The sequence below is a fragment of the Pseudochaenichthys georgianus genome, chromosome 17, assembly GCF_902827115.2.
Source record: "Pseudochaenichthys georgianus chromosome 17, fPseGeo1.2, whole genome shotgun sequence".
In the NCBI taxonomy this organism is placed as follows: Eukaryota; Metazoa; Chordata; class Actinopteri; order Perciformes; family Channichthyidae; genus Pseudochaenichthys; species Pseudochaenichthys georgianus.
Window position 1 is genome coordinate 8,346,968 of NC_047519.1, and position 21,908 is coordinate 8,368,875.

Genomic DNA, 21,908 nt, shown 5'->3' on the forward strand with positions numbered 1-21,908 from the left:
AACCCAGAGTTATTTTCGCCGTGAGTGGGCGTGACGCTGCGGATGGAGGCGGGGTTTAAGCAAAGTACATGTACGCATTGTCTATGGGCCCAGGTATGAGTATTTTAAAGTGGACCTATCATGCTATATTTGAACAATATATTGTAGTTCCATACCTATATAAAGTATATAAATATAGTTTTTTTTGCGCAGGAAGTCTTCTTCGCTGCTTTTGTGGCAGACTACAGTGCAACTTACAGATCTGGCATATATGTACTACAGCGTCTCCAGCGCTTTCGAGCAGCAATGGCCGGCCGTGGCTCAACCCCACATTCCCATGATAGGTGGAGAGTTGGCCATATAGGCGGAGCTCCTCGTTCCTGACGTCAGAGAATTTTCAAATCTGGATCAGTCTGTATCAGATCCGTTGCAGCCCCGTTTTTAGAGATTTGGGTATGGAGGAAAATAAAGAGGGTTGTGTTTTCTGACACTTGGTGAGTTCCCTGACACACCGGGGACACATATTCATGTATAAAAGACGTACAAAAGTGCATTTTGCATGATACAGTAGGTCCCCTTTAACACTCAAGAGTCAGGCTACTTTGGCTTAAAGCGCCACTGAGCAACTTTCATAGCAATGAACAGGGTTTCGTCTCCAACACTGTATCCAGTTCTCTTTTTACATCCATGGTGCCAACTGACAAGAAAGCAGAAGTGGCCCAGCTGTTTTAGGCTTTTCTGTGTGAATTAATGTCTCAATCATGCAGAGGAAAGTACACAACAAGTCCTCCAACTGATACGACGAAATAGGTCGATTGTTCAAGCGCTTATTACGACCAAATCCGTTTAGCCGGGCCGGCTAAACGGATTGGATGGCCTACCTGCCTGTCAGCCTTCCATCGGGGCACAAACTTATCTCATGCCCTCATTGGTCATGTGCGCCTTCGTGTGTGTTGGAGGAGGGGCTCTATAAGGAAGTGGCAGATTTTCTCCGGTTGTGTATTTTCAAATTCTAGCGATCTCGAGCCGGTTTCTCAAACTTACCTACCCCACCTTTAAACAACATCTTCAATTTCTCTTCACAAAATACGTCTCCTTGCAGTATCAATAGTAATTCGGCTGACTTTTATATTTTATCCAATTGGGAAATAGTAGGGATGTAGCGATATACCGAATATCGCGGTATCGCGATAAATAAACGTTCCAATACCGTTGTGAGACTGACAAAATTTAACGCGATAAAAAAAAAAAAAATGTTTTAAACACTTTATTTAACCAGGTGGTCCCATTGAGATCATCGATCTCTTTTTCAAGAGAGACCTGTCCAACATGGCAGCAAGTAGGTTACAACATGAACATAAAACAACAGAACACAAAAGGACATCGTATTTTCAGGGCTACATTTACACCTCGAGACATTGACAAGTACCAACAGTATATGTATATCTCGCCCTGTCAATAAGCCTCACCTTCTTGGCAAAAACTGTATTGTTTTTTAAGTGGTGGAGAGACAATTCACACTGCCAAATCATATCTCTCTGTCCCACTGAGGTGGCGTTAGACTTTTTCGCTGTCCGTCATTTTGACAGACAGGATCGTAAAATATCCGTCATAATCCATTATTACCCGTTGGGTCTGAACTCGCCACTAACGTGTCGCGCTGCCCACCGAGACATGCATGCACCTCGCGGGAGCGCGCACAGCGTAAAGCAAAACCTCCCAGACATTTCAATGATCTGTACGGCAAAGTACGGTTTGGAAACTATATAATTTCCTTTTGGAGGGCATGCATAACACGGCATAACACCAGAGCCTCGCTGCGGGGAAACTTTGGCGCTGTTCCAAGTTTGTTCTAATCTGTCAAAATGACAGACTGCTTTCAGATTTTTCCGTCATTATTAAAAAATATATTCAGTTAACGCGACCACTGCTGTCCCAGCAACATCAGTACCAAGCGAGAGAGTTTTTTCCACAGCAGGGGATATTGTAAACGCCCAAACATCCTAGCTTCTACCTAAAAATGTGGACATGCTCATATTCCTAAAAACCTGTCTGATGATGCTGAGTGAGTGACTTAGTGAGTTTTACTGGTTTTCTTGTTCCAGTCTGTTACTGTCACTTTGTTTTTGACACTTTAAAATACTGCTATCTTACTAAAATGCTGTACAAATCAGATTTATTATTTAATAAAGAACATTTTTACAAGTAAACATTTTTTTTAAATGTTTTTTTTTTTTTGTATTCTTCTTTATTATTCAATATTGTGATAAATACCGTACCGTGGACTTGTTATCGAGATATTATTTTACCGTGAGTTTTTGGTATCGTTACATCCCTAGTAAATAGGCTATATTTACACCATAACGGTGCACAGCTGATAGAAAAGTAATTGTAAGATATTACTGATTTTCTTTGAATTAAAGAATGTAAATACTGAGTTGAGAGAATAGTCAGGGGTTTTGGGTGATGGGAGACACATCTATGGAATCAGCATTTCAATAGCTTACCATTAAATGACGGATATACCTTTCTGTCTATGATGTTTTACACGTCAGATATTAATGTGTAGAACTACAATATGTGAAATAATATAGCAATATCCTGTAAAATTATGTGAAAACATGAATAAAACTACACATCTTCAGATGTTATATATATACATAAGTGTCCTACACTAATAATACAAAGTTATTATGGCATTGTATGTTGTGTGTTATTTGTAACATCTTCAGAAACTACCTTTCCAGCTATTTTTCTTTACCGTTCTGTTTTAATTCCACAATAAAGTTAATAGCAATATTATGTTTGATATTATTGTTATAACTAAACTGGAAATTATACTGAAAAAGTATAATTTATTGTGTTAACACTGTAAACTTGACAGTTTTTTAACCTAGTGGTTAAAGCACGTTATTGCATTATTTGTTGAATATGTTATATTTGATGAAAACATTTAAATATTAAGAGTAGCCTAAATACATAGGGGGAAAGTAGAAGGTCAATGATAGAAATATAGAAAATAAAATATCAAGAAGATACTGTAGTGATCTCTACAATAAAATAGTTTAGTGCAGGACGTCCAAATATATTAATAGGAGGATATGCAGACAAACTAATAAGGCTTTATTTAAACATTAAAGAATACTTTAAGGTCTTCTTTTGAATAAGACAAAAACGTTGGGGGTATCTACAGATAAATATTAAGTCTGACAAAGTACTTAACGTACTAAACTATGCAATATATTGCATAGTTTATTTAGGCACTTGACTAGGGATCATACAGTCTATGCTAGGGATGCTTCAATCTCTAGGGTTAGGGTTGACTCAGTTATTGGGGCTCATTCACTGGCGCTTCCACAAACAACAAACAACATAATTATTACATTCAAATGAAGTACATATTTCAAGTTTACATCTCTTTTTGGATAATAACATGGGAAAAATGTGCGGAAGCGCTCTCTCTCTCTCTCTCTCTCTCCTGACAGCCTGTCAGTATCAGTTGCAGGTCTCCCTTGAAAAAGAGATCTATGATCTCAATGGGACTAATCTGGATAAATAAAGGTTTGAAATTAAATGAAATGAAAATCTCATGCAGCTCACTGATCCAGTAAAGAGTGACCCAACAGTGAAGAATACATATATTTATAACTAGTTTAGCTTGTTCCAGAGGTACATAAAATAGCTAAGTGTGTTAGGTCTAACTCTTAGTGTGTGTTTTACTCCGTTCACCGGTCCGTCACAGCGGGTGGAGCTGCAGGATTTCTGCTTCACACACATTGCATACCGATATTAAAATATCCGTTCAAGTCCAGTTTTGGATAGTCTGCCGTGGTTTCATTCCATTTCAAAGAGCTGTTTGACGCTCGGCGTAACCTTGTTGCACTCCCACTCCAACATCCAATCACAAAGCTTGAGGACTAATCACGGGGTTTTTCAAGCAAAGCGGATGTTGTAGTCCCAAACGATAGCTGAGGATTATGGGTAGTGTAGTGTCTTCGGCCATCCTAAACTCAGAAAAAACTATTTGTTTCTCCGAATCGAAGGTTAAAAACACAAAAGCATTGTATACAATTTAAACCAATCAATGTTGTGTAATTAACAAGGATAAACTGATGTTTTTTAGTGGATGAGTACGGCAGATATCACTGTCAAATCATTTGACGGTGAGGGGAATACTTACGGTTTTATTATGAAAACTCATGACTGTTTTCACCCCGTGAGGGTTGAAGCCAACTTTACATGGACACTGCCGTCAATAGAAATTAATTGGGGAAAGACGTAGTATATACACGTTCTCCTGGTGAGACCTCAAATCATCTTCGTAATATCTATCAAACTATAGATCCTACACATCCACTGGACCTGGATTCTAAAAGTACAATATACACTTCTAGCTAGAAATCTAATCAAAAAGCATTTTAATTGCCAAACCATTCTACAATTTAGGATTTTCCAGAGAGGGTTATTTGTGAATATACAACCCTCCAGAGCGTTTGCAATCAACGGGAACATCAGCCCATATGCCCGCAAATTGTTGTTTCTTACACGGCCACTAGAGGTGCTAAACTTTAAAACGTGACTATAGGTCGTAAGCTGCTGAACAATCAACCTATTTGGTCGTTTTCTGGAGGAGGACAGGCTGAAAGTACAGTATGTCCAATTTTCTTCTGTTTTTTTCCAGGTATGCTGATCTTCATTAACTGTGCCTGTGTGAAGTGGGGGACTCTGGTCCAGGACATTTTCACTTACGCCAAGCTCATGTCGCTCTGCCTCATCATCGTTATAGGAATAATAAAGATATCTGCTGGTAGGATTACATAAAGGTTTGAATGCATTAACGGATTAACATGTGTTTTAAATTTTGACTTCTCTTTGTGTAGGAGAAACTAAGACCTTGGAGAGTCCGTTTGAGGGCTCCTCCACAGATCCTGGAGCCATAGCTTTGGCCCTCTACTCAGCTCTGTTCTCCTACTCCGGCTGGGATACACTCAACTTTGTCACTGAGGAGATAAAGAATCCGGAGAGGTACGCACACATTCACAGACTGAAAGACAAACTAGTTTAGAGGCATGGAAACAGACACGTTGGGACTTGTTAGCTTATTTTGGTTGACTGGCAAAGCATCTGCTTGTGTACTTTGTGTACAGAATGTAAATCTATGGATTTGGATGTACTCACAGAGAATTATCCAGCAGGCAGCTGTTTAACATTTAAGGCTAAAAGGAATACTTCACCCACAAACTGAACCTTTTTATATCAACAACTAACCCTGGATAACCCTACATACTTGAAGAAAACATTGTTATGTCACGAGCCTCCTTGGTGAACAAAGAATGGGAAAAGCAGCATATAGCTGGATGAAGGATCTCTCACAGGCTCCGCCCTCTACTGGACTCTATGGGTACTACCTTATCCTGCGAGCATTCTCCCACTGAGACTTCTATAGACGTAGCCGGGCCTTGGGGCGGGCCTACCTGAATGCGCGCGCATCTCACCGTATAAAAGGAGGCCTCGCCTCCTGACTATCATCCTTTTCTCTTCAGCTGCGGAAGTGAGAAAAAGAAAAGTGAGAAAATAGAGAGCAATGGAGTCAGTTCTTGACCACAGGACCGGCCCGAAATGTCCGAACCTGATCGCGGGGGCTGATCCGTACCCCTTCTGTTTTTTGTGTATGGGGCCTGACCACGCCGTGAGCGGCCAGTAGTGCACGTCTCCACCCCACAGTGGGACCTGCCCCTAGTGCTCGAGGCTCTGGCCTCGGAGCCATTTGAGCCTCTGGAGCTCTCCTCGCTGAAAGCATTGTCGTGGAAAACAGCTTTGCTTCTTGCCTTAACGTCAGCCAAAGGGGTGTCCGAGTTAACTGCTCTGTCGGTGCACCCGAGTTGTTTACTGATTCGGGGTGACCGGAACGGCGTGACACTCAGACCGAACCCCTCCTTTGTGCCCAAAAACCTAAGGAGTGCGTTCAGGTCAGGGGCTATTCAGTTAGGGGGTTTTAGTCTTCCCCACCATGGTGGGGACAGGGAAGCTAAACTGCACCTCCTCTGCCCGGTGCGTGCGCTAGCATATTATGTAGAGCGCACGGCTGCCCTTAGACGCACCGAACAGCTGTTCGTGTGTTTCGGGGGCGGTGTGATCGGGAAAGCTCTGTCTAAGAAACACCTGGCAGGCTGGCTCTGCGAGTGCATTGCACATGCCTACGGACAGGCAGGGAGAGCCTGCCCCACGGTGATTCGTGCGCACTCCACACGGGCTTTGGCTGTGTCATTAGCCTTATTCAACAGTGTGAGTGTGGAGGATATATGCACATATAGGATATATGGTCGACGCTAGGCCCCTTCTTAAGGTTTTATCTCTTGGACATGTCTGGCTCGTTCTCCTCGTCTGTACTTGCAGGGGCAACACAGGACTGGTAGGGGGGGGGGTTGTGGGTGAGTTGGGTCAGTGGGGCATCTGACACCCTCCCCGGACGTAATGCGCCTTCGCTGTTCTCGGGCCCTCTGAGGTTCCCGGGATGGGCGAGGAGCACGCAGGGCCCTTACAGGGCTGCCCTCCTCCTGTAACCCTTGTTATATTAACACAGGCGGAGCCCTCTACTCAGGGCACTGTCTGTCCTATTCCGCTCGCTGAAGAGAGGTGTAGGATGATAGTCAGGAGGCGAGGCCTCCTTTTATGCGGTGAGATGCGTGCGCATTCAGGTAGGCCCGCCCCAAGGCCCGGCTACGTCTATAGAAGTCTCAGTGGGAGAATGCTCGCAGGATAAGGTAGTACCCATAGAGTCCAGTAGAGGGCTCCGCCTGTGTTAATATGACAAGGGTTACAATACGTAACCCAACTTTCTACTACACAGGTTTTCTGGGAGGTTGTAAATGGATGTATGATATGGTTTTTCTGTTGTTAAATGCAGTGACCATTTATTTCCATTCATCGGGACTTTTCTCCGTTTTTCTTAATTCTTCGTTCATTCACAGTAGAGTTATGAGAGGAAAATAAGGTTTACCTTGAGAATTCAAGGTAACACAGGGTTTAAAAGACATGTTAAAGCTTTAAAATTCACACAAGTGGGGTATAAACTGATGTATTTTAGATTGTAGAGCAAAGGTTTAAAATCTCTTAAAATTGTGTTTACCACAAAAATCGAAAAACCTATTCATTGACTTTGAGACGAGGAAAGTGGAATTGCAAAAATGCTGACTAATTTCCGGGTTGAAGCACTCATTCCTGCAGCTTTCAATTGCCACTTGGGTGAAATAATGTTGTCGTCACATCAACTTCCTGTAATCCACGTTTCGGTAAAACAGGAGAATCATGTTTTCTTGTTCTAGGAATCTACCCCTGGCCATCGCCATCTCCATGCCCATAGTGACCATCATCTACCTGCTGACGAACGTGGCGTACTACGTGGTTCTGGACATGCCGTCTCTGCTGGCCAGTGATGCTGTCGCTGTGGTAAGAAACAAACCATGTCCTGAGGGAGATGATTCACTCTGCTGCTAAATATAGTCTAGCTTTGGCACACTAACTTCAGACAGTGTAGTAAACCATGTTGATCTGACCCCACAGACGTTTGGGAATGCAGTCCTGGGGCCGTTCAGGTGGATCATCCCTGTTTCGGTGGCCATGTCCTGCTACGGAGGACTCAACGCTTCTATCATCGCTGCCTCCAGGTAAACAGGAAGAACTGAACTGACCAGGCTCTTATCTTGATAAACGTTCTGAAAATAACTTGCCAACTTTGTTAATGCTTCATGCAGGTTGTTTTTCGTCGGGGCCAGAGAGGGCCACCTCCCCAACAGTCTGAGTCTGATCCACCGGGAACGCTATACCCCCATACCTGCACTGCTCTTCAATGTAAGGAAACTTGTCTTTGAATAAAACTGATATCACATTCCTGAAATGCATACAAAGTAGTGTATGTGTATTGTTGTTCTGCAGGGGCTGATGGGGCTGATCTTCCTGTGTGTGGAGGACGTGTTCCAGCTCATCAACTACTTCAGCTTCAGTTACTGGCTCTATGTGGGTCTGTCTGTGGCCGGCCTCATCTACCTGCGCATCACTCAGCCAGACAGACACAGGCCCGTGAAGGTGAGGCTTTTTTATTCTTCAGATCATACTGTAATGAATACCATGCAATGCATACACATCGTGTATATGTATGGACGAGTATAAGGGCCAAGGCGGAAAAATTAGGCGACTGAGAATTAAGTATAAAGTGAAGTGTCAAGCCTAAATCTATACCAACATTTATTTTCAACATTTAAACTTTGTTCTCAATAGGCAAAACAGAATTATAAGTCTCTCTTCTTTAATTTAGTTTTTCTTATGCCTGACTATTAAAAGTTCAGTTTTATTCATTAACAACTCGAAATGCTAGCCAAACATCTTCCTTCACATTATGACTGGCCCTAAAACGTTTCCATAGATACAGTATGTGCATACATAGACAATTCTAGTTACTGTGAGTATTTCAAATATTATGGTTTGAAGTAATATTTTCTGTAATAATTGCACTTCGAACCTCCTATGTATCACCGGCAGATACATCTGTAGTTACATTAATAATCAAGATTAAAATGTATTAATTCAGACATGGTAATGTTATGAAATGCATATTGTTAAAGGGGCCCTATTCTGCTCATTTTCAGGTTCATATTTGTATTTTGTTCCTCTACTCTACTGTCACAGTATGTGTCTCCAAGCTGTCTCCATGCTTTAATGTTCAAAAAGCTCTTTATTTGCCTCATACTGCCTGTGCGGCAGCACCTCTTTTCACCCTCTGTCTGAAACCAGAGCCCAGTCTGCTCTGATTGGTTAACTGCTCTATAGGCCCATATTACTAATAATAATAATCACCTGAGAATATAGACACCAGAGGAGAGACTCCAGCATGCTAGTGGCCTAAAGGGCTCTGAGGAAGGTTTTTATTTATTCTCTTCACTGCACTTAAGTTGTAACAGCGCAAACCCAGTGACCTTTTTGTGTTAATCAAACAAAGAGCGGAAAGCTAAGAGGGTCTTTCATGCTGTGCCTGCTCTTATGAACATAACATGAAGCTCTGATGATACCATAGTTAACTAATGGTTTTAATCATTATTCTGCATGTTAAACATAAAAAGAAACTCGGATGTCAGTCACCAAACTGACCTCTTCTGTCTTTTTGTCTCCACAGTTGTCTTTATTCTTCCCCTTCGTCTACTGTCTGTGTAGCGTGTTCTTAGTCGTCGTCCCTCTGTACGGAGACACCATCAATTCTCTAATAGGAATAGGCATTGCTCTAACTGGAGTTCCTGTCTACTATCTGGCTATTTACCTGCCTGAAGATAGAAGGCCCAAATTCATACGCACGTTGAATGGTAAGTTCTCAAAATGGCCTCAATGGCCGTGTAAAGAATGTATTATTTTTTAAAGGTGCAGGATGTTTGCCATCTACTGTACTTTTTGGTGATCCGTCTTCAAAGCATAGGGACAATGTGTCGCTACTTACCAACTATACAAAAATTAAGTCAAAAATCGTGGATAGACTACTGCAGTGGTTCCCAACCTAAGATCGCAGGGGGGGGGGGGGGTGCGCCAGGCCTCAGATGATTTGAGGCCAAATATCATATTTAAACTTTTTTTTTTACATATAATTGTAAGGCAATACATGATTGTCACTAAAAGCCTTGTCTCTACATTACAATAAAAAATAATTGATTAATTAATTTAAATAAAAATTCAAGTTAGTAGCTAATATAGGCATAAAAAGACAGAAATGTATAATTTTTTCTTTAATAGAAATGTTTCTTCTGCCCGTAAAGAGTCAAAACCAGGCTTGTCTGGATAAGTGCATTTTTATAACATAGTCCTTATCCATGCCGGTTTCAGTTGGATTATTTGTCACAGTTGCTCCGATCAGATCGGTCTCCTCCATTTTGTAGATTATTTACGACTTTTGAATCCACATAAACACATGGGCAAAATCCGGCTTACTTTGAGCATGTGTTTTAAACAGTTTAATCCCTTTGTGAATTGTTTCCTTTAATTTCTTTATACAGCGGGAATCCAAATTAATTCATCCTGACGGAGCGTCCACACTACAGCTCCAAAAATAGCTTGGAGCTGGGCGTGTCTGGAGCTTGGGGATTTTATTCAAGCAACACGACCAACAACCAATCACATGAATCTCCCGCCCCCGACATACAAAGCAAAAACCCCCGGGGATTTTATGCGAGCAATATATATATAAACTCCCCAAACATGCGAAAACCTACCAGTTTTCCCCCACTGTCTCTGCCACCTCCCTCCATGCCTGGTTCCTCCGGTTTGTATCCCGGGAGGTGAAGAGGGTCTGGTCATACAAAACCGGGTGATTCGCTACGGCGATAGTTAGTTTCTCCTCCGACTTTTTTTGAAATATAGAAATGAACGACGGGATATCTCTCCTAGCTTAGACGCGGTTTGATTGGCTACAGCTTCAGCTGTCAGATTTTGGGAAACGGGATTTGATTGGCTGGCGCTGGCTACTCCGGCGTCTCAGGCGACAGAAGTTGAACATTGTTCAACTTCTGTCGCCTGAGACGCCTGAGACGCCTCGCTCTGCTACCCACAATTCAGTTCGGCGAAAAAGCGCGGCTACGTGACATCACCCCATTGAAAGTGAATGGGCAGAGTGGAGCAGATTGGAGCTTTCGACGCTGTAGTGTAGACGGGCCGTGAGTCCAATAACCATCAACGTCACTCCAACAGTGCTCCTTAATCACGCTTTCATCCTCCTTTAACAACATACTTCACAGTCATCCAGTTTGTGACAGTAGTTGTAGCATTTTTGAGACTTTTAAACTTGAATTACTGCTGTTGCGCCCCCCCCCCCCCTTGTGTGTGTGTATGGGGGGTGGGGGGGGGGGGCGCAACTTCCAACAGGAGTCATTTGGGGGGGCTCTTGGGATAAAAGGTTGGGAACCCCTGCACTACTGTATATGCCATCTTGGGGTTTTGATTTGATCAGTGCCACGTTCAAATTCAATGCAACTAGCATGGCAACAGATGATTAGCATTGGCCTTATAGCTGCTATGTTAGCACCACGCTACCTTTTAGTCTAGAAAGAAACAACAACTCACTGTCCTAGCACTATATATACATGTATCGTGAAATGCATACATGTTCTATTACACGTGATTCGTGTTTCAGAAACATGATTTATTCTGATACATTCTAGGAAACGAACACACATGACGGTCAGTAACCATAGACTTACTTCCAGGCGAGCTATCCTATCCTTAGCATTCAAGGTCAATGCTTACTTTCAAACATTTTGCGAGAATTTTGCCAATTGAGGATGACCATACATACTACTCTATATTGCTACTTTCAAGCCTGAAAATGGCTTAAAAATGCTAGTCAAGTATGTCCAGTAGCCTAATCTTAAATGAAATAATCAAAAGATCTTGCTGATACATCCAGGCGTTTTGAGCTAAATCTAAAAATCGCCTGAACATGCAGTAGGTGGCAATTTTCATGGCAACCTTTGTCACCAGTGTATGATGGGTTAATGCTGGATTTGTTGTAAAAGTGGTTCAGTGATGTCAAAGGACTACAAAAGGTGCTATATTAATGCAGTCCAGTCCATTTAAAAAAACATTTCCTGTAAGTGAATAATATTACCCAATCCTACATGCTACATGTGTATCACTAAACAATCTTGCATGCTAAATGCTAGGCTACATGCTTATCGTAACACAATCCTCCATGCCATGTGTCTGAAACCTGGGTAAGATTACTGTGATGCTACATATTAACAATCAAACTATCATGAATGCTACATGTTTATCATTACACAAATATACGTGTTATGTTTATCATTACTCAATTCTACATGCCACATGTTTATCATTACTCAAGTCTCCATGCTATGTTTATCATGACATTATCCTTCATGCTACATGCTTAGCATTATACAGCCCTACATGTTATATCAATTCACCCATGCATCCCACATGATTTTGTTTTACTTTCAAAATACAGCGTTACTCATCATGATCAGTCAGCTGTAACTGACCTCTCCACATTATTCCCTCTTTCCTCCTCCAGAATTTGCCACCATAAACACCCAGAAGCTGTTCTACTGCTGCTTGACTGAATTTGACCCTGAGACAGAAGTAACAGCAGACAGTAAAGCGCAGTGAGCTGCAGACACATACCGCTCAGCAGCCGGCTCTCTGCAGGAAGCCTCATCCTGTCCACGTGTCGACGGTCACTGCTCCCAGAACGCAGAACAGCAAGGCCTGGAGTGGGCCGAGGGGTGCGGCGCAGCACCGCTACATTTGAGAGGACTACTTCTCCCAGGTCCGATGAAAGAAATGCCTGACATCTCAAATGACTCGCGATGAAGGAGCAGGATCTGCAAACTGTTGTTTTCTTCTGAAATAATGCTGTATATTTGTGTACAGACATCAAGGAGCATCTGCTTGAGAAGATGATACAATATGGAACAAATATGGAGCTCATATTTTTGATTTTTTTTTTTTTAGAGGACTTGCTGTGTTATTATTATGATGTTGTCCTTAAATGGCATTGCAATATAATGTCTACAACACTTAATGACCCTGACTTTATTTATGTTAAGAATTCATTTTAATAAGGCTTTTCTTCAAATGACGCAACACATAACAAACAGACATTACACTTGATTAAATGACTGCCATTTGGTACACATTTTAGAGCCGTTTTTTTGTAAAAGCAGAACACTTCCTGTCACAAACTCTCATGAGCAGGCGGAGTGTCTCCACGAGGGGGCGCTGCTTCATCATGGTCAGACTGTAACTGCAGGGCCACTTCTCCAATGATAATGGACCAACACTTATGGTACCATTTATAAGATGGACATGAGTTTGTGTTCATATGCATTAGAAAATGATATTTAAGTAAAAGGTCAAACTTTTCCAAAATGAAATAATTTGTTTAATAAGATGAATGTTTACATAATAAGTGTAGAGTTGAACAGATTCAGTCATATTTACAGTTTACCAGAAGCTCTTATTATCTGTATCTGCTCAACAAGGCATTACATTGCAATAATCCTGCATGATTTATACTTAACAGTGTGTATGAGGAGCCTAATGCGCTGCAGGTTTGTTTTGTTCTAATCGTAACACATGTAGGTTTAAAGTGTTTTTCTTATACATAAGAAAAACACTTTAAACCTACATGCGTTACGGTTAGAACAAAATATCTGTCTAAATGCACTCCGTTTTTTTGTGACTTTGGTTGTACTATTTATGCTGTTTTTCAGCCTCATACTTGCATTTTTGACTCAAACAGGTTTGCATGCTTTAATGTTTGAAAAACACATTACTTTTCTCATTATAGCTGTCTGAATATCCGTCTGTATTCACGCTCGGTCTGAAACGCTCCGTTTTCGCGCCTGTCTCTTTAAGGCCTTCCTAGAATGCCCAGTCTGCTCTGGTTGGTGTGTGCTTCTGGGGCTTGTGTGTCTGTCCTGTCTGCTTTGGGCACCATCACTGCCATATGATGTGTGTATATCCTGGCGGCTCATTTAAAGAAACAGTTACTGATTAAGAGCATTTTGATACTTTGACAATGTTTATATATCATCTAGACCTGCTTGAAAATCTCACCTTAAATGTTTTCAGAATCCATTTTGGTGTTCTGTTTGACTGAGCACTCGCAGTAATTGGTCGTGTCTTGAAAGCTTTGCAATAAATACATTCTCGTTTGTATTCTGTCAACCAGACCGGGATTGTTGTGTGTTTATTCAAATCATTTATTGTGAAAACCTGTAATTCATACAACACTAAACACACAGCAACACATGGTAACATATCCTGCAACTGTCATTAAAATAAACAACTAGTAGAATATGTAAGTAAGGCAAGGCAAGGCAAGTTTATTTATATAGCACTTTTCAACGCAAGGCAATTCAAAGTGCTTTACAAAAAAAATAAAAGACATTAAGCATTAAAAAAGAAAAGCTAATAAAATAAACATTAAGGAAAAATACATGGATAAAAAAGTAACAATATTGACAATGTTTTATGTTATGAACACAAATCTTAATGAGGTATTTAGAAATACAACAGAAAGATCCATTTTAAGGGGAGACACAACAGGTGTTAACAGCTGTTAATCGACAATATAGATCAACAAAAAAGCCTGCCTAGTTGATTGCTTACAATAAAACAATTACTTTTTTTCAAAGTTTAGTCAAATGGTATGTTTAAATATGCAAATCATGCATTATCTCACGCTAACTTTTTATGAATTGAGCAGTAATTTGCTAATTTGCAAATAGACAAAAGTTATTAAAAAGAAAACCCTAAATGTAGTCACTGGAGTCAGTCGTTTTTCCTGTTGCACAAAAATAAAATAAACTCAACTCTCAAAGCTGAATAGTGCATGGAAAAATCAATGTTGTGTTTCGACTTAAGAACTGCTTTTCTCTGAAGTCCTATTCCACAGAGGAGGTGATACGGAGTGACTATAAGGTGCAGTTGGCGGCCTCGAACCCGGGACAGATCCACTTGTTGCTGAACTGTTGGTATCCCTCAGCGCTGATCAGGTCACTGCCTGAACAGAGCACACAGCACACGTCAGCGAACACTGATCGAGGTGAATTAGTCATATAGTGAATGAAGTTCCATAACGAAATACAAACCATCCATCAGGTTCTGGAGGCTGCAGTAGTTTGTGCTGTCCTCCGCTGCATTCTTAGAGGACTCAGACACTGCATCTCCCTGCACAACATCAGGATATCAGAGATGCACACCGCAACAGAAGCTGATTTCTCTTTTTAACTCTTCAATCCAACACTTTCAGTAGCTTTAATTCACATAATGTCTCCACAATCTAACGCACATTATCCAACTAATGGTTTCAATGTTTCATCAAAGCTGTGAGACTTGAACTGAGTACAATATCTTAACCTAAACGTTGACACTCTTTGTTTGCATTATTAAATTACCATTTAGACTCACAAAAAAAAGGTTATTACTATACAGTTTGCAATAAATACAAATGTTCTTTTAACAGAGTTGAAGTTTCGTATGAGCATTAGCCTGTTGTGCCATTCAGAAGAAGGACACTTACAGTCAGCTTGCAGACCATGGACTGCTCCAGGAGAAACTGGAGGTCGGTGACCTTCTTTGCATCTGGAGACGTGTGCGTGGCTTTCACCAGGTACGGAGCAGTGGACACAAGCTGCAGAGCATTTCTCGTTCAGTCAGGTCAGAGACACTCGACACAACATAATGCCAATAAGCATCCACATCAAGGTCATTCTACACAGAAATTAGCAATTCTTTGTTAATGTGCATCATTTTGTCATCAACTACAAATTATCCTATGAAGACATCAATCATTACAAGTGTGATTATGCCCACTGAGCAGTTATATACTGTATTTATATTAAAAAACAATTGTATCTTCAACTACATCCAACAACCAAACAATTTAACAAATGTTGATGCTCCATAGTTGGGGTAAGTACATTGTGAACTAGAGATGGTACAACATGTTCCCATATCTGTTGCCCAAGATGTGAAAGAATAGGTGAAGGATATACATATTTAACATTTGAATTGTTACGCAGAGTTCTGCTGATGCTACTGCACGCAAAGTATATCTTTATGTATGTCACTTGTGAACCAATTAAAATGCACATTTTGATTCATTCGTATTTCTAAACACTATAATATTTACATCATTTGGTGGCTGCCTGGATTCTGACTTTAGGTTGAATGAATGCTGAAAATGTGGATTATTTTTACAGAAATACCATATTTATAATACTTAATTCTCAATGAATGGGTTGACTGCTGTGTTTCTGACCTCGTAGGAGCACTTCTCTCCTTCATACTGACAGCTCTGCCCGATCTGCCAGGCTTTGATCTGGTTCACCAGCTTTTCCGTCACATCTGCGCACGAGATGCCAAACATCCTGCAGGGCAGAGCAGTGGGCGTCAGTTGGTCCTGTAACACTTGCTTAAGGGTGTTCAAAGCATCAGGAAATTAAATCAAATATAACATTTAGATTATTTTGATCTTCGTTTTCAGCACGAACATTAACTGAGTCCTGTCGTCTCCCCATGTCCAAGATAAAATGCGTGAGAATTGTGGCTAAACAGTTCTTTGACTTCCTAAGTACCTTGTATAACATGCGTTTGACCCTTTTACACGGCAGGTTTCACGCATCCCAAAAACCACCATAAAGCTTTATCTGTCCAGCTGGTCACATGTTGCAGAATTTACTCTGTCACACTCTGCAGCGTGAACAAATCACTGATCGAGGGGACAAAAGTATCAGGGGCCTGTATGGTATTCCCCTACTGTGACGGAGCGGGTCACATGAGTGACTGACTCCGCCACTGACAGCCGACACACACGCACACACACAACACACCAAACATTTAGGAGAAAAGACGGAGGCGCATCACTTCCGTGTTTTAAATTCCTGCTATGAACCATGCAATTATTTAATTTACGTTTGTTAATTATGGGGAATGATTATATTAAGAGGTGGTTAACCTGTTTATGTTTGGGTCGGATTTTTATGTTGAAATGTGGTTTGGAGTGTAATTGTTGTCACCTGTTGACGGTAAGCCTGGTGGGAGGGGCTACGGGTTAATAAGGGACGGGGTTGGCCCTGGAAGGGGAACTCCGGGAATGTTGCAGAGAAGGCAACAGCTGGGACGTGTTCGAGAGATCGTTGCAGAGAAGGCAACAGCTGAACACGTTTACTCTCCGGGAGTGATGAACGGCCTGTTTGTGGATTTTTATTTTGTTGTCTAACTTGTGCTGGTTCGCTATTTATTTTTTTGCTGCTGAAAATAAATTGTTGGAGCTTAGCCAACCGACTAGGCCAGTGTTTTCGGACGGACAATTAGAACTCCGTCACACCTACAAAATGTCCCTCACAAGGAGACACATTTAGATGGCTGTAAAACGGGGCAATTCAAATTGTTTGTTAAATGGCCAAATAGAAACACAAAGCAACTGCAAAAAGGGAACAGTAAGCCAGGCCAGGAATTGCTGCAAAGAGACCAAAACAATTACAGTCACACAAAACATCTATACACAATAATTAGAGCCAACAAGAACATGGTAACAAAAACACTAAGATATACAAAAAATAACCACAAATACAAACAAAACACATACAGAAAGACATAAAACTACTTCAAAGAGACACAAAATTACAGTCACACAAAACATCTATACACAATAATTAGAGCCAACAAAGACATGGTAACAAAAACACCAAGATATACAAAAAATAACCACAAATACAAACAAAACACATACAGAAAGACATAAAACTACTTCAAAGAGACACAAAATGACTCAAAAGACAATATAAATTAAAACTGCGGTCGCACTTGTGCGCGCAGTGATGAGCGGGCCCTCGCGTCCGTGCGCCTGTCGGGGAGGGTTGCTGGTCCCCCCCCTCAGTCCTCCGAAATGAGCCGTTTGTCATCCCTCTAAATTGTTAACCTGACTTTGCGTTCCTTTGTTTCTGACCAGGAAATCTTAGGCATGTGCGCCAGTTCTGTCGGTACCATTTTTCCTGCATCAACCAGTTAGCGATATGCCGACAGTGAAGAATAAACATATTTATAACTAGTTTAGCTAGCTCCAGAGGTAGATGGAATAGCTAAGTGTGTTTGGTCTAACTGTTAGTGTGTGTTTTGCTCAGCTCCGCAGTCCGTCACAGCAAACATTTAAATGTAAACCTAAGACGCAAAGAAGTCCAAGATAACAGATAAATATAAACAACCATAATGTAGATTCAATGATATGAGAGAAGTTGTAGATTAAGTGTAGACAGTATTTAAAAAAAGACAATGTTAACAGCAATGTAATAAGTATATACAGTATTATGCAAAATGACAAGTACTACATGGCACACAGATGTAATTTTTTAATTATAAGTAAAAGTATGTAAGGCTGAAGTGACAGCAGTGATGAGCATTTAGATTAATGACGGGCATATTTATCGACTGAACATGCTCATTTTCTACAGTAATGTGTCTGACCCTCCACTGATGCTGTATACTAAGTTTGGCGTTGAAAAAGAAAACATGGAAATTTAAGGTAATATTTCACTGTTTTTAACATTATGGTAATTAAAAAAAATGAAGGAGGTGGAGCTTTCGGGTTCCAGGACATAATATGTAGAATAGGTCCACCCGAATAAGTGGGCACAATTTCAGGTCATTCGGAGTTACGGTGCCACTTTGTAAAGGTTTCCAAAAATGGAAATGTAGTAGTGTGGATGAATTTGCGACATGTAAATCGTCAAAAATGGTGTATTCGCTGTTAGCTTACGACCTCCACGAGTAATTTTTCAAAAATGTGCTCCGCAATTAAGTATCATATGGGATAGGGGCTGAACCTGTCATGCATTGGAATTTTTCCGATCATTCCCCTAGGAGGAGTTCGCAAGAACGTGCATAAAATGGCTGAAAAACGCACATATTTCAAAATGGCCGACTTTTTGGGGGGCGGGGCTAATGGAATGTATTTACAAATATATCCGCAATTCCATGAGAAATGTCTGTGCCAAAATTCGTGAAGTTTTGAGAAACTATTTGTGACTAACACAATAGGGGGCGCTAGTGAGCAGTTTTTTTGAAAATGTACGTTTTTTTTTTACATTTTCGAAAAAGTCCTGGGATCTGACTTGTGTCCCAAGTTTTGCGTCCGAAGCTCATTTTATGCTATCGCAATTTAAAAATAATGTATAGGCCACGCCCACATTCTGCACATGTTGCGACACTTTGAATATAAGTTCGTAGTCGCCCCGAGAGTATGTGTAAATAAAAAACAAAAAGATTAGTCCATTCCCTCTTGAGTTATAAATTGGTGGTGTTTTTGGCGCCCCCTATAGTCCAAAATGAAAATACTTTGGTGTGCCTATTCCCCAAGACAGATTTAACGTTTCCACCAAAATCTGTAATGTTTGGATACATTGTTGATGAATTAGGAGCATTTCTTTCTAAGCCCCGCCTTTTTGCGAGTACGTGGCGGAAATATTTATCGTTTGAACATGCTCATCTCCTAGGGTAATGTGTATGACCCTCCGACGATACTGTATACGAAGTTTGGTGTTGATAAACTAAAAATTGAAATTTAAGTGAATATTTAAGTGTTTTTAAAATTATGCTAATTTAAAATTTAAATTAAAGTAGGCGGAGCTAAGGATTCCAATTGGATTATTTGTAGAGCAGGTCCACCTGGATATGTTTGCAAACTTTCAGGTCATTCGGAGTTACGGTGGGACTTTGTGAATTTTTCCAAAATGGAATTGAAATAGGTGGCGCTAGCGAGCAAGTTGGACAATGTGAACCCATTGACTCCAGAATAAGGTAGTTTTCACCAGTTCTGGCGTCCGTGCAAAATTATACAACTTTTTCAGCGTCCTAAAGGCCTCAAAAACAGGAAACGCCAGCAGAAAAAAAATAATACCACGAATAACAATAGGTATCCTTGCACTTCGTGCTAGGACGCCGTTGGGTCCTAGCACTCTCGTGCTCGGGCCCTAATAATTTCAAAGAAAATCTAAACTACTACAAATAGACACAAAACTACTACAAAGAGACACAAAACAACTACAAAGAGACACAAAACCTTCAAAGAGACACACAACAACTACAAAGAGACACAAAACAACTGCAAAGAGACACAAAACATTCAAAGAGACACACAACAACTACAAAGAGACACAAAATGACTCAAAAGACAACATAAATAATTTCAAAGAAAATCTAAACTACTACAAATAGACACAAAACTACTACAAAGAGACACAAAACAACTACAAAGAGACACAAAACCTTCAAAGAGACACACAACAACTACAAAGAGACACAAAACAACTGCAAAGAGACACAAAACATTCAAAGAGACACACAACAACTTCAAAGAAAATCAAAACAACAAAGAGACAAACAAAATCACCACAATGATAAAACAATTAAAAAAGGCTACACATCATTCAAATCTGTGTGTCTTGTATAGAGATGGGGCATTTTGCATCTCTGTGGCCTGGGCATCAAACCAAATTGATAAAGACACTGTAGATTCACTTATAGTCCCTAAATGCACCCACAGAAAACGCATACATATTTAAATGCCACACAGGTTCATCTCATCTATAAACACTGTACTAATCAAATCTACATTACCACTTGACTTTGCAGGTATCTGCCAGGGAGAGTGTGAGCGTGGCCCCCAGGAGCAGAGCCACAGACAGGAGTCTTAGGTCCATGGTGAAGGCAGGTCGATCTCCACGTCTTCTGAATGTGTCGCCCCGATCTGCCCGAGGCTTAGAGAGCGGACCACAGATCATGTGGAGAACTGGAGACGACGGTATCATTGATTATCACAGAGCCACGGCATGGGAGAGCACTACAGCAGAATTAACACACAGAGACATCTGTGTTTACAACAGTTAGGGTGCGTTCACACCTGCCTTGTATAGTCCGGTTGAATCTAACCCTCAGTGGTGTTTTTATATGTACAAAAGTGGTGGGGCACAACAAACTTAGATGTCTATAAGCTTCTGCAGTGAGGTTCATGGCTGGTGAGGCACTGGCACTGACTCTTCAGGTTTACAAATATTATATTTTGACCTAAATCAAAATATAATATTATTTTCAAAAGCTTTTTTTGTCTGATGCTTCAATTAATTTTAAACAGACAGTTCAACCGAAGGATACCCAAAAAATGTAATTTTATCATTTAAATATTGAATTGTTCTCTCTTAGTAAGATCCCATTTTCAATAAAATTGCAGTCTTACCTTGACTTGAAGATTAAGTCAATTTGCCTATCCTTCTGGACAAAAATCTCTATTACTTTTTTGTAAAAGTCCTCCTTATCTTCTTGTAGTTTCAAAAGTCTATCATAAATCTAATCTAATCAATAGATTTATAAAAGTAGGGTAGACATGTGGATATTATCCGGCTGAACAAAACGTGCATTTATCTAACAGGTTTGTTTCCGACAGATCTTATTTGGAGCTATTTTCTAAAATCCTATGGAGAAATCTCATTGCTTTTTTGTCAAGGGAAGCCATGCGCAGCTTACTTCCGGGTTTTAGGACGCCTCACTGCAGCTCTCTCGTCTCCTCTTCACACACCACACTTTTCGCGGCACACGTACTTACAGCCAATCAGCTCTGAATTATGTGAGATGACGTATGGTGGGGATGGCAGCACTATGCCCCTATATGGTCATTATTTGTTGCCACACACATTAAATAGGAAAATACTCTGAGCATGCGCAGTGTAGTTTTTACAGTCACCGTTCACTTAGACAGTAAGAGGGAGGGGCAGGATCGGGTTTTGTCCCACATGGCTCTAAACAGCTCAATAGGCACACTGTAGACACTAATTAGAAGAACACAGACTAAAACAGCAATGTACAGACGATTCAGATGATTAAACATGATCTTAAAATATATTTAATATATTTTTTTATTTTTTTTTTGCATTTTTTTGTAATCATTATTTGTAATACTTTCTGCTGACACTAGGTGGGGCTGTGCCCTAATGACCAGTCACCACTGCTAACCCTGGTAAGTTTAGCCGCTTGGTGCGGTTCATTTGGGTCGGTGTGAACACAATCCTAGACCTCTTAAGTGAACTAAACAACCGGACTCCGGTCCGGTAAAATAGGTGGTCTTGGAGCGCTTGCTTGCGAACTCTGGAGCGGTTCATTGCTGGTGTGAACGCAGTCTGCACCAAAACATAGAAAGCGTAGTATTTACGTGTCACAAGAACGCGGATATCTTCAAAAATCATTAGCGAAAGAGTCTTTCAAGACATCCGCGGTTGTTTAGTTAAAGAGTGAAGTGAATGAAGTGTTGAACAGTGTCGTGTAAAGTAAACATTCTCCGTCAGCTACATAAAAGTAAGAACACCTGTTGTCGGTGA

General features: G+C 40.7%; 1 protein-coding gene across 4 annotated transcripts in view; it reads left to right on the plus strand.

Annotated features, from left to right (window-relative positions):
* LOC117462831 (Y+L amino acid transporter 2) overlaps positions 1–13,709 on the plus strand; it is a 28,026-nt gene extending 14,317 nt beyond the window's left edge. For all 4 annotated transcript variants that reach the window (XM_034105174.2, XM_034105172.2, XM_034105173.2 and 1 more), the window contains 8 exons: positions 4,661–4,786; positions 4,860–5,004; positions 7,305–7,428; positions 7,543–7,646; positions 7,734–7,830; positions 7,915–8,064; positions 9,149–9,332; positions 12,047–13,709. In XM_034105174.2, coding sequence (XP_033961065.1) covers positions 4,661–4,786; positions 4,860–5,004; positions 7,305–7,428; positions 7,543–7,646; positions 7,734–7,830; positions 7,915–8,064; positions 9,149–9,332; positions 12,047–12,141 — 1,025 coding nt within the window. In that variant the 3' untranslated portion in view covers positions 12,142–13,709. The remainder of the gene's footprint in view (positions 1–4,660; positions 4,787–4,859; positions 5,005–7,304; positions 7,429–7,542; positions 7,647–7,733; positions 7,831–7,914; positions 8,065–9,148; positions 9,333–12,046) is intronic.
* Positions 13,710–21,908: the final 8,199 nt, after the last annotated feature.